The sequence below is a fragment of the Vombatus ursinus genome, unplaced genomic scaffold (genome assembly GCF_900497805.2).
Source record: "Vombatus ursinus unplaced genomic scaffold, bare-nosed wombat genome assembly UNPS02014793.1, whole genome shotgun sequence".
NCBI classification, from domain to species: domain Eukaryota; kingdom Metazoa; phylum Chordata; class Mammalia; order Diprotodontia; family Vombatidae; genus Vombatus; species Vombatus ursinus.
In genome coordinates, this window is record NW_020954571.1 from 20870198 (window position 1) to 20884808 (window position 14611).

General features: G+C 38.0%; 1 protein-coding gene across 2 annotated transcripts in view; it reads right to left on the reverse strand.

Moving 5' to 3' along the window:
• The window catches only part of RBL2 (RB transcriptional corepressor like 2), a 42543-nt gene that overhangs the window by 2120 nt on the left and 25812 nt on the right, over window positions 1–14611 (reverse strand). Inside the window, exons 10-21 of one of the 2 annotated variants that reach the window (XM_027869364.1) lie at window positions 14356–14465; window positions 13567–13670; window positions 11605–11742; window positions 10544–10708; window positions 9602–9713; window positions 7434–7706; window positions 7018–7292; window positions 6737–6913; window positions 6579–6650; window positions 5973–6075; window positions 5081–5286; window positions 2808–2972 (exon numbers count right to left, since the gene is read on the reverse strand). In XM_027869364.1, the coding sequence (XP_027725165.1) occupies window positions 2808–2972; window positions 5081–5286; window positions 5973–6075; window positions 6579–6650; window positions 6737–6913; window positions 7018–7292; window positions 7434–7706; window positions 9602–9713; window positions 10544–10708; window positions 11605–11742; window positions 13567–13670; window positions 14356–14465 (1900 nt within the window). The remainder of the gene's footprint in view (window positions 1–2807; window positions 2973–5080; window positions 5287–5972; window positions 6076–6578; window positions 6651–6736; window positions 6914–7017; window positions 7293–7433; window positions 7707–9601; window positions 9714–10543; window positions 10709–11604; window positions 11743–13566; window positions 13671–14355; window positions 14466–14611) is intronic. The other variant, XM_027869365.1, reaches the window with a different exon arrangement.

The window sequence follows — 14611 nt, forward strand, 5'->3', positions numbered from 1 at the left end:
TCAAGAAGGGAGAAGAGGGTGAAACGTTCAGCAATGCACATAGTATTTTTATTTCTGTCCCAAATGATTTGTCTCTGTATTCAAAAGTTCAGGTTGGTCTCCCTCCTAGAAGTGAAGGTGGTAGAGTGAGGTGATCATGGAACTCCTCTCTGGATCAAGGAGAATGAAATGTTCTTGAATAAAATAGAGGGCTCCAGTGTGCAATGAAAGAATCTGAAAAAGAATCCTGACCAATAGGTGAAACACTGTCACATTGGGAAGGAGGATCACAAAACACCTGGACCTAGGAAAAATGAAGGTTCTTCCCCAAAAGGCACTGGATGCTTTGAAGAAGCAGCTGTTTGTCCTTCAAGGAATGATAATATGGAACAACATGCTGTCAGGAGAAGGACTCAGTAAGAATGGGAGGAAGAAGACAAGTAGTAGCAGTTGGTATGGTAACTCCTTGCCGAGAATGCTGGAGTAGCTAATTGTCAACCTGATAACACTATAAAAATGTGTGCTGTTTTCCCAAGGCACATTGGCAAGATGTGATAGATTTCTAGGACTTATAAAATCAGATGACTACCACCCTACTTCTAGTTGTACAGGGTGCTCAAATGGTAGTACCAGATAGTCTAGAAAGTATAATTAAATATGCTAAATACTTGAACATGAAACTGAAGACCTTGGGGACATAGGTGGTATGTGTCATCGCTACTACCCACAAAAGGCAACAGACTGAGAAAAGGCAGATCTGGAAACACGTAACACTATGCACTTTGGTTTGAGAACCAGATGTAGATTCCTGAAATGGGAATGATAGGTGCTTGGACTAGGACTAACTATACCTAATAAGGGCTGCTACAAATGTCTTGAAAATATAATCAAAAGGGTATTTAACTTGAAAGGGAAGGGTGAGGCAAACAACTGCCAATGTATATCCACCAATTTATAGGATGGGAGTAGCCATGATATAGGAAGAATGGCAACAGACATACCCAGAACTGCATGAGACAAAAATCCAAGAAAAGGTGCCAGTTAAAAACAAAAAACTTGTTTTAGCTGCCTATAAAAATACACAAAATACAGCTAAGAAGCAACATGAACTATAGATTCTAATATAAATGCAAATTTGGCCTTGCAAGTATCACTGAGATTTGACTTGTGACCCTTGACTAAAATGATTCTGAAAGGGTATGCCTTAATCAAAAGGAACAAAATGGGGAAGGGGAGGTACAGCGTTAAGAGAAATTTCATGAGCAAGTCTAGGAATCAGAGGAAACTGTGTGACTATCAATGGAGACACAATGCAAGTAGTATCATCATGGGAGGATGCTTCATACTGCCTTTGTAGAAAGATGTAGTAACTGAGGAGCCTAGCACAAGAGTGATGGGGATTTCAATTTTCCAGATAGTGGAGAAGTTAATAGTTTTGCAAAGAAGTTCAATTTCAACTTGGAAAGTGATCTCTGGTGAAGTGTCCCAGGAATCTGTACTTGGCTCTGTGTTGTTTAATAGTTTTATCAATGATTTGGATAAAGTTATAGCTAGCATACGGCTGGCTGGACTAAACACTAAGTCAAAGGGAACATTTTTTTAATTTATTTTATTTTATTTTATTTTTAGGCAATTGGGGTTAAGTGACTTGCCCAGGGTCACACAGCTAGTACGTTTGTGAAGTGTTTGGTCTGAGGGCAGATTTGAACTCAGGTCCTCCTGACTTCAGGGCCGGTGCTCTATCCACTGCGCCACCTAGCTGCCCCCAAAGGGAACATTTTAAAGTCTAAGGGATCAGTGTTAAAGTTTTACACTTGGTCTCAAAAAATCATCCTCAAATACAAGATAGGGAAGGCATAGCTATATGGTTCATATGCTAAAGATGTGGGTGACTTAGTGGACTTCAAGATCAATGAATCACCTCTGTTATACGGCAGCCAAGAAAGCAAACCGTTTAGAAAGCAAAGCAATGTTCAGTGCTAGGGAAGCGACGTGGCCACACTTAGAAGGCCACGTTCAGTATGAGTATTACATTTTACATTACATTACATTTTAAGGACATTAGTAAGGCATCGAGAGCAAGAGTCATATACCTCTTCAAAAATCTGGTGAAATACGGACACTTCAGAACAATGTTTTTAAAGGCATAAAAGACATAAGATTACAAAGGAAGACAATTATACTGAAAATATAGTTCTCAAAACTTTTTTCACAAAAGTTCACAAAACTTTTTTTTTTAAAGGAAGTTGATTAGTACTGTGAAGGGCCTCCAGATCAACTGAAGGAACTGAGGATTTTTAGCCTGGAGAAAAAGGATTAAAGGGGCAAAAGGGAGAATACATCATAACTGTCTTCAAATATTTAATGGGTTGTCATGGGAAAGAAGGCGTTGGCTTATTTTGTTTGACTTTAAACAACAGAACTAGGTGCAATAGAAGGGACCTGCATGAGAAGATTTGGCTTTAAGCAAATTAAAGAACAGAGGTATCCCAAGGCCAAATGGATTGCCTCAAACAAAAGCCAGATGATCACTTTTCAGGTATATGGTAGAAGGAATTCTTGCTCAGGTATGAGTCGGACTAGATAGCCGCTGAGGTCTGTTCTATCTTTGAGATTCTGTGATAATTCTTTGCTACAACCAAATTCAGAATTCTTTCATTAAAGCCATGATTATCTAAGGATGGCTTCCATTGTTGGGCACCTGCTACTCTGCCTCCCTGTTACTAGTGATTGGTTCCAGGTGTTCAATATGAAACACTTAACCTGTACTTAAGTCTTTGTAGCATTGGGCTACAAAGATTGAATCTAAGATTTCAAATAGCTCTCACCTTTGAAGGACTACTGCTGAAGTAGTAGAAAATCTTTTCCCGAGGAGAAAGCATCATTTCGTTCTTATGGGGGGAAATGTAGACAGGGTGATTCTGGGACAACTGTATTCGTCGAGGGGAGCCTGTTCTTACAGATGGGTAGGGAGAAAGTGGAGGAACATCAGTCTGTTAAATAAAAAATTACAAAACTGTCAGTACCTGTTATTCTCAGATAGGCAAACAAGTAGTAACATCTAAGCTAATTCTGTTTCATTTTTTTTAAAGTGACATAAAGGCAACACATCATTCTGTGTGGGGAAAGTCACATCACTACGTTAGCACTCCTATCTCACATAATGAGGTGGCCTTTCTTCTTGCCAAAGCAAACCCCCTCTACCTGCCAAGTGATCCATGCCATCCAGTCTTCTCTATCAGATTACTCCTCTATCATCTGTACTCTCACTAATTTTCAATTCAATCCCTGTCTATAGGATACTTCCCTACTACCTATAAACATGCCTGTCTCCCCAGTCCTCAAAAAACCATCACCTCATCCACCCATCTGGGCTAGCTATCATCTCTCCCTAGCTATATCTCTCCAATTTGTGGCTTAACTCCTTGAGAAGCCCTCCATTTCCTTTCTTTTCACTCTCTTCTTAATTCTCTGGCTTCCAAATTCATCATTCAACAAAAACTACTCTCTCCAAAGTTACTAATGTCTTAATTGCCAAATCTATTGGTCTCTTCTCAATCCTTGTCCTTCTTGACCTCTCCATGGCCTTTGACAATACTGATTACTCTCTTCTCCTTGATATTCTCTATTCTCTAGGTTTCCATGACAGTCTTCTCTTGGTTCTCCTCCTATTCCTTAATCTCCTTTCCTGGATTCTTTATCCAAGTCACACCCATTAACTTTGAGTGTTAGTTGCCCCTAAGGCTCTATTCTAGGCCCTCTTCTCTTCACCTTCTATGCTATTTCTCTTGGTGATATCATTAGCTTGGATTCAATGATTATCTCTTTGCTGATTATTCTCCTATCTACTTATCCAGCCCTAACCTCTCTGCTGACCTCACTCAGATGAGTCTCACATCTGCAACTGTCTTTTAGACATTTTGAACTGGATGTCCAATAGACATCTTAAACTGATCATGTCTACTAAAACTGAACTTGTTATTTCCCTTCCCCTGCCCTCCCCTCTCCACCCTTCCTAACTTCCCTATTACTGTTAAGGATACTACTATCTTCCTAGTCTAGAAAACAAGGTATCATTCTCAGTTCCTCACTCTCACTCCCCAACTCCCATCAAATGTTGCCAAATCCTGTCAATTCTATCCTTATAACTTCTCTTATATATGTTCCATTTTTAACTCTGACACTGGCACCACCTGGTACTGGCCCTTATCACCTAATTCTTAGATTACTTCAATAGCCTCTTCTGCCACAAACATCTCCCTACTCCAGGCTAGTTGTCAAAGTGATCTTCCTGAAGAGCAGGTCTTACCATGTTACCACCCTACTTCAATACTCTCCAGTGATTTCCTATCACCTCCAGGACCAAATATCAAATCCTCTGGTATTCATAACCCTTTATAATCTGGCCTGTCCCTCATCTCTCCAGTCTTCTTTATACCTTAGAAACTTCTCTTCTCCCTCTCTCCATTCACCGCCCTTCCTGCCCAAGTACTCTGTGATCCAGTGACACCAACCTCCTTGCTTTTCCTTGAACAACACACTCCACTTTCTGACTTCAGGTAGTCTCCCATGCTTGGAACACTATCTCTCCTTATCTCTTGGCTTTCATGGTTTCCTTTAAATCCCAGCGAAAATCTCACCTTCTGTAGGAAGAGTTTTATGATTCCCCTCTTTTCTGTAATCCTCTTGATTTTCTCCACATTATCCTGTATATATCTTGTTTGTACATAGTTGTTTGCATGTTGTCTCCCCCATTAGACTTAAGACTGTGAACTCCTCAAGAGCAGGGACTGTCTTTTGTCTTTCTTTTGTGTCCCCAGTACACAGCATAGTGCCTGGCACATAGTAAGTGCTTAATGTTTATTGCCTGACAAATAAGAAACATTCTGTGCTACTGCAGAATATGGATTGGGATGTATACCACTTTAACATTCCTAGAGCACTTTACTATAACTGTAACTACAGTACTATAGTAATACTTCTGTCAAACTTGCCTGCATTCCCTTTTAAAAAATCTCTTAATTTTCCAAATTAAAAGAGAAAACTCACAGAAGATTGATTTTCATTGCTGAAAATTAGTGAAGATAATAGTTAAACTTACTGTGTTTGCCTGAGAGTATTTCCGGGCAAATGTCTGAATTTGTTCTACGTAGATATTGTTGTAAAACTGAATGAGATCTCCCCTCTCTTCCTCTTCAATGTCACTGTTGGCACCAGTGAGACGAGTTGGAGTTGGAGGGGCACTGTTCGGCTGTGGAACTGGCAGAGTACTACTGGACCTCATGACTGGGCTGGAGTCTCTACTTGCTGGAAGAGATGTAATAATAAAAGGTATTACATAACATCTTGCTAAACCAATCTGGTAATCACAGGAGACTGCTATTTTATACTATGTCAGAAAAGAACATTTGCATTAAAGGGTAAGTTTGACTTGTGTTTATTTCATCTGGCCCTCTGGCCCCCTGGCATGTAGGAGCAGCTGTTATTCATAGTATATCATACCTGCAAACTTACTACTACATTATAACAAATCAATTACAATGCCATGTACACAGTTAATCTTATTCAAAATATTTTTTCATTTTTTATGACTAAAGCACTTTTGATCGATTGGTGAGCTACTTGTGGCAAATAATGTATCAAATCTGTTTACCTGGCTGAGTTTTAAATGATCAGTTAGAAAGTGCTGTCCTCATTCACCCTACCCCCACAGGATGGGTTTCACTATTTTCAGGAGCCTAGGCCCTAAGCATATTGAATTACCTAATATTTCCAGCATCCTTTCCCCACTACTACTTGCCATAAAACCAGTGAACAGAAAAATTCCTATCAGACATCATCTCTGAACATCACCTAGAACTTGGCAGGAATATTTTTCATGTGTCCAAAGAAGTTAATGTATAATTTTCTTTTCTACTAAAACAACATTCCTGATTTACTGGTCAAGGGAAGAAATTTCTCATTTTATAATAATTCATTAAGGTGTTACTTACTTCTGTCTTTGTTCACTTCCGTAGGGGAATTCTGGTGGCTTCTACTATCACTGCTACCAGAATTTCTTCTTTTCCTTCTCTTTATTAAGACACTCCTATATACCTATAGAGAGACTCAAAGAATTAAGATAACAAGTCCAATACCTCTTTCCAGGGTTCTTATTGTAGTTCATGCTAACCTGAGCCTCTCAATTTTCAAATTTACACACTGATCCATCATAACTGCTCTTGAGAAAAGGAAAACCCATTGATTTGATCAATGTTTGTGACCATATGTTACTTTTTGCCTGTTTTTTTGCATCTAGTTACAAAATGACATTTTGGTGGGGAAAAGATCATTAACAAGTTAATTTCCTAATTCATAATAAAGTTGAAGACACAACCAACCAACATCTACTTAATATGGCTGCCTTCTGAAAGCTCTTTTAAAAATAAAATTGCCACACACAAGAGTCATTGTTTTACATGGAATAAAGTTCCCAGTTATTTCTTCTGAGGAATGTTTTTAAAGTGCTTTAAGTTATATTCTGACTTAATTGGCTGATTTGTATGTTTAATAAAAACTAAGTTTTCTACAGCACTGACCAAAATGACAAATATACTTACCTGGCTTCGAGCCTGTGGTTGTGTCCTATAGCAACGCATTATGTTCTGGAAGGATCTGTCTGCTTTTGTGACCTGGAAAGATAATGAAGAGTGGTTAACAACTCTGCTCAGGCCCTTTTCAATAATAAAATTCTTTTTTGCCTCACAGTGGTTAATACCTTTGCCATCACATAAATAGCACACATTAATAGCTGGTCTAGATGTCTATCCATCATAAGCTCAGGACATTGCACCACAGAAAATTCAAAGCAGGTCCAGATTTTTTTCCTTAACTCATCAGAAATCTCTAGCTTAGTACAGAGATCCCGGAGACGAACACTTGCTAAATGGTAAACCTGTTGGAAAGGCAAAGTAATTTTAATTTAGTTTCTTTATAACTTGTGTTCCTAAAAGTGCCCACATTATTACAGTGCTGGGGTGACTGCAAAAGAAAGGGTACCTTTCGAAAGAAGAGGGATAAGGAGCTTGTTTTCCTGGGTCTGATGCTGGTTAAAGGTTGGTTCTGTCTCTGCTGTTGTCCAGTGGACGAAATCTGCTGATTAGCCACCTGACTTGGGACCTGCAAGGCTGTTCCTGTCACTTGCTGAGAGCCCAAGGTCCCAGCCAGGGCTTGGGCACTGAGGGGCTGAATGGAGCCAGTCATAGCTTGAGTCTGACTGCTGACACTGACTTGGACTGGGAAGAATGTGATCCCTCCATTTTCATTGGCAATACCTACAGTTTGTTACAGAGAAATAGGAAGAAAAGAAAAATCTCCACATTATGGGATTTCAATGTAAGCTTCTTTTTCACTCCAGCCCTTGGTTCTTCAACTTCACATAGACATAACTTAGCACGCACCCACCACCATCTAACCTTGTACTGGGATTGTCACGGTTTGCCCATTGTTGGCTGTTACGGTGGCAGTTGCCATGGTGACCAATGTCTGTCCAGGGACTGGAGTGACAGACACAGACTCCGCTGTTACATTTTGCAATGGCACTGGATTGACAAGGGACTGTGGGGAAACCCGCACAGGTGCGCCACTGTCCGAGGGACCATCATTCTCCACAAAAAGCCTTCTTCGGGTAGTGCTGGTTGTTGGGGAACTGTATCTGTCATATAATGTGGTAGGAGATGTTGTCAAGCCTGAGGGCAAAATAACATATTTTTAAAAATCATTTCACTTCTGGAGACAAGTGAACACTGTTATGCACAAGGTCAATTATAGCTAAGCTCTGAAAGGGAGATCTGATAAAAGCAAAATAATATGGAAACTGAGCCATAATTAGCAATTTTTGACCCCAGGGCAAGCAGCATGAAACGTATTCCAGACAAATTCAGTTGTAGGGGGAGTGAGCCTACTGGGCTGGCTCATCTGGGACTGCTAGCTGGTGGTAGCGTCCTACTTTAATTTTTCTGGGAAACAAGGGGCTAAACCGTTTCTATGTTGGCTATGAAAGAGAGATTAAACTTATTCTGCTTGACCCCAGAAGACTGAACTAGGAACAATGGGTGGCAAAACAATGCAAATAGACAAACTGAGGTTTGACGTCAGGAAGAGCACTTGAGCCCTCTAAACGTGGAACAATGGGACGGTTTGGGGGGCAGTGGATATGTCCTCCTCCCTGGAGGCCTACAAGCAGAAGCTCGTGACTTTGTGTCAGGGATGTTATAGAGGGGATTCTCTAGTAGGACTAGGGTCACTTCCAACTATGAAATTCTGTGATTCAGAAAGTGCTGCCAGTCCCCTCTAAATTAGTACTTTGGGGAAAACCCTGATCACCCTACTAGAGTTATAGCTCAAGGTGGAAATCAGATTTTCCAATTACCTGAATTTTTGTTTCTTTCATCCATACATATAAAATTCCCAAGAACAACAACACTAAGCTCTGTCTGAAATGAGTTTCTTCTCTATCTAAACTCAAATTTACTGGCTGAACCCAATCATATTTGGCATTCCGCACAAATGTCTAAGGTTTCTAAAAATAAACTTTCCCAACTTCAGTGGTTAACTATATAGGAATTTCTTTTAGGAAATATTAGGAAGATATAAGAAGGGGTATCAACAGGAGCTAGGTTTGAGCCTACTATTGATTTTCATCAATATCCCACTGACAGACTAGAGAACAAGATTATTAAGTTTACAACTGGACACAAAGCTGAAAGGTCAGAAAGACAGGATCAGAATTCAACCCCTTAGGTAATATGTAACCTTGGTTCACTAGGTCAGTGTGGGAGAGCTGCCTTGGGAAGAAAAAAACAAATTGTACATACTAATGATGGAAAAAGGACTTGCTGTGTGTAAGACCAGCAGAAATGTGGAGGAATCAAGTGGGTAATGAGGTTTTAACCATGGCAGGGAATGTATGAATCCTCTCTCAAAAGATGATTACAGACTTTAAAAAATGATTATCAACAAACACTTACTCTGTATCTACTAAGTACAAAATGCAAAAGAGTGAAGACCTTGTTCCTGTTCTCCAGAGATGATTTGGACTTTACATATAGGAGCTCTTGATAAAAAAGTAAAATTAATCCTAGAACCAGAACTGGTCAAGTCACAAAAAATCATGGAACTGGACATAAAATAGACTAATGAAGATAGTAATATGGCATAACAAATACAGCATAACAATTATTATAAGCACAACAAATTTCCCTCAAGTGGCAGCCTGGATTTGCATTTCTATGCCTTCAGATTATGCTATTTTCCAACAGTTGCACGGATGAGGTAAGTCGTATCTAGTAAGAGGTCAGAAAGATCTCAGACTGCCTAATTCAGTGAAACATACACATTTAAGCTTCACTGTTCTATCTTTTCTTCCACCACAGTTACTTTTCTTTTAAGTCACACACAATAATACATGTCTCCAAGGACATAATCCAAATCATATGTGGTCCCCACTATGAGTAGTGCATTTTTTCATGCTTAGTTTTATTTGCTCCCCAAGTCTGGCCTACAGGTACATATGAAGTTCTAATGTCTACATTTGAAAGCTGGTATAAGTCTCAATTTTGAGCTTCTGTGACTTTTAACTTACTTCTTCCCAGTCCTCCACTTTCAGCACGAACTTCATTAACCCTTCTTGGAGTCAAAGGGGAGCCCGTCACACTAATTCGATCTGCCCGTTCCAGGTTCTGAGGTGGCATAACCTAAAGAGAATTATTTATGTAGGATGCACAAATACAATTATGAGAAAAAAGAAAACAAACAAGTTGCTGGTTTATCTATTTGCTGCTTGTGAGACTTACATGCTACCTTTGCTGCCTTTTACAATCCCATTGCTGAAAACCTTCACAGGGGTGGGGAACCTGCAGCCTTCGAGGCCACATGTAGCCCTCTAGGTCCTCAAGTGTGGCCCTCTGACTGAATCCAAACTTCACAGAACAAATCCCCTTAATAAAAGGATTTGTGCTGTAAAATTCGGACACAGTCAAAAGGCCGCACCCAAAGACCTAGAAGGCCACATGTGGTCTCAAGGCTGCAGGTTCCCCATCCCTGTTCTAAGACTTAAAATACCTGCCAGCCTTAGGTTCAGACACTGATTAATACAATGGAGAGTCGATATGATAGATGAGTTTAAGCATATCTTCCAAAAGATTTTATTTCAGAATTGCACAAAAATACTTCCAACTTTCCATAAACTATGAATACTATATATTCATTCATAGTAGTAATGTACATATTATAAGCCAATAATGTTCATGGGAAAACATTTCCCTTACAACCTTTTCTTACCTTAAGTCAGTATTAAAATTTAAATTCATACTCATTAACATTTGGATACCTGGGTTTTAACATTTAACTCTGCCACAGGTGCATTCTCTAAACTGAAGACACTCATAAATCCTTTTTTAAAGAGACTGTATCAATAAAATAACTAATGAGATAGATGGAAATCTTTCTACTTCCTGAAAAATGGAATTGTGATTTTATCATTATATCTTTTCTGTAAAAAGATGCCACAACAAAAATTTCAAACCTCTTCACAGGTAGGAACTTTGTTTTCATTAACTCTAATCTTGTCCCAAAGTGGGGACTCTGGCTTCCAGGCCATGTGGTCTAGGATCTGTTCTTCAATATGATTGAGGTGCTTCACCACTTCTCTACAGAGGCCATCTTCTGCTCTAATGAATACCTCTATCACCTGTCATATAGAAACAGACCCTGCTTCATTGAGGTTGCAGAACAAATTATTCATAACATTACAGCTATAAAATTGTGACCAAAACTTGGGTTATATCCATGCCCTGACAAAAATCTGTTGGTACAGTTAATCAAAACCATGAAAGAAGCAACTAACAGACATAAAATTTCATCCATGCTTATTTGGTGTCAGTGTTCAAGAAAACTTTTGCCTTTTGTTCAGAAAGACACCTACATCTCTCATATTCAGTTTTCACAAAATACAATGGAAGGCTGCCATGACATAACAGACTGTGACTGGTTTGCTCATTTTCTTTGTCCTCTCAGTTCAACATATTTATAAGAATTCAAATTTTTTATTTGGGTGAAGTAAATAGCAACTAAATGAAGGGATTTCCCTTAACTATTTTCTAAATGTAAAATTGTGAATATAGTTCTGTAATAAATACTATTTTATTTCTTTTTTGCTCCTCCAGATGGAAATCTAGAAATCATTAAGTATCAAATAAAAGGAGAAGAAATGTATTGAAATATTAATATGCAACTAGATGAGTTGGGGGTGGCTAGGTGACACAGTGGATAAAGTAAGTCATGAAGACTCATCTTCCTGAATTCAAATCCAGCCGCAGACACTTACTAGCTGTGTGATGCTGGGCAAGTCACTTAACCCTGTTTGCCTCAGTTCCTCATCTGTAAAATGAGCTGGAGAAAGAAATGACAAACCACTCCAGTATTTTTGCCAAGAAAATCTCAAATGGGATCGTGAAGAGTCAAACACAACTGAAATGACTAAACAACAAAAGATGACTTAATAAGAAGTTAAATCAGGCTGCTTCCTTTTGAAGTCATATATGGATTAATCCTCCATCAAATATAAGTGCTGAGTTTTTAAAATACCTTATAAAAATGATAAAGTGGTACATCAAAGATTTCTGCAATAAAAGGGAAATTCCCTGGAGGCTTGTAAGAGAAGGTGATGACCTCAAGACAACAGGCTAAAAGTGATCTGTGGAAAGCATCCTGTTCCAGTATGCCCTGTAAAATACAGTCATTAAGATACAGAAACATTAGACTATTACAAAAAGACAGCATTTTCACAGTGAATTAAAAATACTGAAGGCATCAATCAATCTCCTCCTGGTTAGTCAAAAGAATGAGAATGTATTTTTTTCCAAGAAAGTTATCAGAGAGTCAACTTTCACTACAGCCATTTTGGAAACAAAGGTATTAGAGATAACTTATGGGCAAGGAAGGTACTTGTCTTCTATTAAAGCTGTACTTCTCTAATATTTTATTGTGACAGAGTGGTTATTTTGTATAAACACTATGCCAGCAGAGCACAAGCACTAGCAGATCTTACCAAACTGGAAGGACTATAAATAAAAGCACAGTGAAGAATTGTTTGTGTATGTGCATAGTCAAAAGATTGGCTTAGCTAAGTTTAAAAGAGTTTATCACTATAAAAGTTGGCCACCGACTTGGACTAGATGGATATTGAATCACTTTCCAACTCTCAAATTCTGTTTGATTCTATATGTGTGACTTTCTACTAAGACAATGTGTATCTCTATTAATAGGGAGTATATCCACACCAATGAAATCTTAGAACCCTAGACTGTATATGAACTTATATAATCAATCTCTTTAAAAGAGAAAAATATTAATACATGGTATCTAGGAATTGGATGTTGCCCACCCTTACTTTATTTTTAAAATTTAGAAAACAAAATGTAATTCTTTTGTTTAGCAATATACCAATATATTAACTCATGTCCTAAAAAGTAAATATTTAGAATTAGAAATGAACTCAATTTGTTTTCTTAGGAAAGACACAGCTTAGGAAAAATTCTTACATTGGCTACTAGTTTGGTATGTTTAATTATTTAAATATAAATATACAGCTCACTACCACAATTTATTAAATATGCTACTGTATACTGAAGAGGATGGAATCCTTAAAAGGATTCTTTTATGCTTAAAGGGTCTTCAATGCTTAATTCACTACTTTTATAAAGCTTAAATGAAATCTCACAAGTTCATTACATATTCAAGTAAACAACTAAATCTTGAAGGTTTGAAAGGTAATGCACCTACCCAAAACAGTTTTAAAATTACAATTTCCTGATGGCCATGATGGGAAACCTTTAAAGTATATCCAAACAGAGATTTGTATGGAATTGAAGTTATGTCAAAATTTAGACAATAAACATGTTTTACCCTTTAGCTTCTTCTGCATGTACTGTTAGGCCAGTGTCTTTATAGTGATCACTGATCACATTAAGTAGGGCCTCTAATATTAGGGCAATTGACGAACAGTCAGAATAACGTCATCTACAGATACGAATGTCTACAAGACCTCATTATAAGAAATTCTTCCATGTGGACCCTGAAAACGGCATCTTCCATGGCTATAGTAAAAACAGATATCCTTGTTTTATTCCTCACTTGTTTCATTCCTCACAATGTGCCAGTCATGCAGCAAGGGTGAGAGATAATATAGGCACAGCCTGAATACTGCCCTGATAGCCATATAACATAAAGACCTACACGAAGGCTTCCAACACATTGGGCAGATCCCTTATGAAGGACTTAAGGGAGAACAGAGATAAGAACTGCACAATTTGAGAACCACAGATAGACTGTGATGTGCAGAGAGAGTACCCACAAGGATGAGATCAGAGGTCCACTGAATTGTGATTTGCATGGAAGATATGTAAGGCCCATGGCTCATGTTTCCCCAGATGCGTGTTAAATTCCCTCAACAGATTTTCCCCCCCGTACTATCTTTCAGGCAACAATGAATGTTTTGATGCAATAATATTTGACCATGTTTATCTCAACCTTGGTTATTTTACTTACAGATAAATCTATGTCTCCCAGTCTTTTCTGTTCCTGATCAATGACTGATTCCAATACCTTATAGTAAAGTATTTCTGCATAACGAAAATGTTTGCTGGCAATTTCTATAGAAAAAAAAGAAAAATTAAAAACACCTAAATCATGTGTCCAGAAATGGTTTGGCTCCACAAAAATCAAAATCAAAACAAAACTGCAGATCTCAGATATTTGTGTTTTAACTAATAATAAATCTCTGAATATGCTTGGTAATATTACTCTTTTACAGATGTAAAATGAAATTTATTTTAATGAAGAGCTTTAAACCATAGTACCATTCAATTAAGATAACAAGATTTATGTTTGTTAAACTGAAATCTATTTTGGGGGTGACAAAGAAGAGGAGACTGTCTTTTTATAATACACATTATAATCTGATTAATCACTTATAACACTACCCAAACCTTGCATAACATTCTAACACAAAACAGATACATCTAGTATCCTTATGTTAAGCAATCACTATTCTACCACTTAATTTCCTTTCCTCAAAATATTACAAAGGAATTTTAAAAAACACTTAAGATTCAGTATGATAAGGGTTTGAAGCTGACACACATTTTCAGAAAGGCCTGCCATTAGAAAACAGAGAAACTAAGCCAGCTAGAAGCAAATAGTATATTCTGTCCCACAGTCTGAAGTAAATGTTACCATGTCACCAATCTCTTGGCCACATTTCTGATTCATCAAAATAGGGCCACATTTAAACTCAACTACAAAGAATAGTGCAACATAGCTGATGCTAAACCATACCTTTAGCACAACTGCTAAAATCGCCATCTGTCTGGGAGTGCTGACAATATATTTCATACATTTCTTTCAATCTGTTAGCAATAGATTGAGATGGATCCCTGGTACATGCCCTAGAAAAGAATGAACATAGGATCTAATTTAAATGTTTTGGCCAGTCACAAAGTCACAGAATGATCAAAGTTCTTTCTTTTGCTAATACACATTTAAAGTAATAAGAAATACTTTGTACAAAAATTACAAAGTATCCTTATGTCAC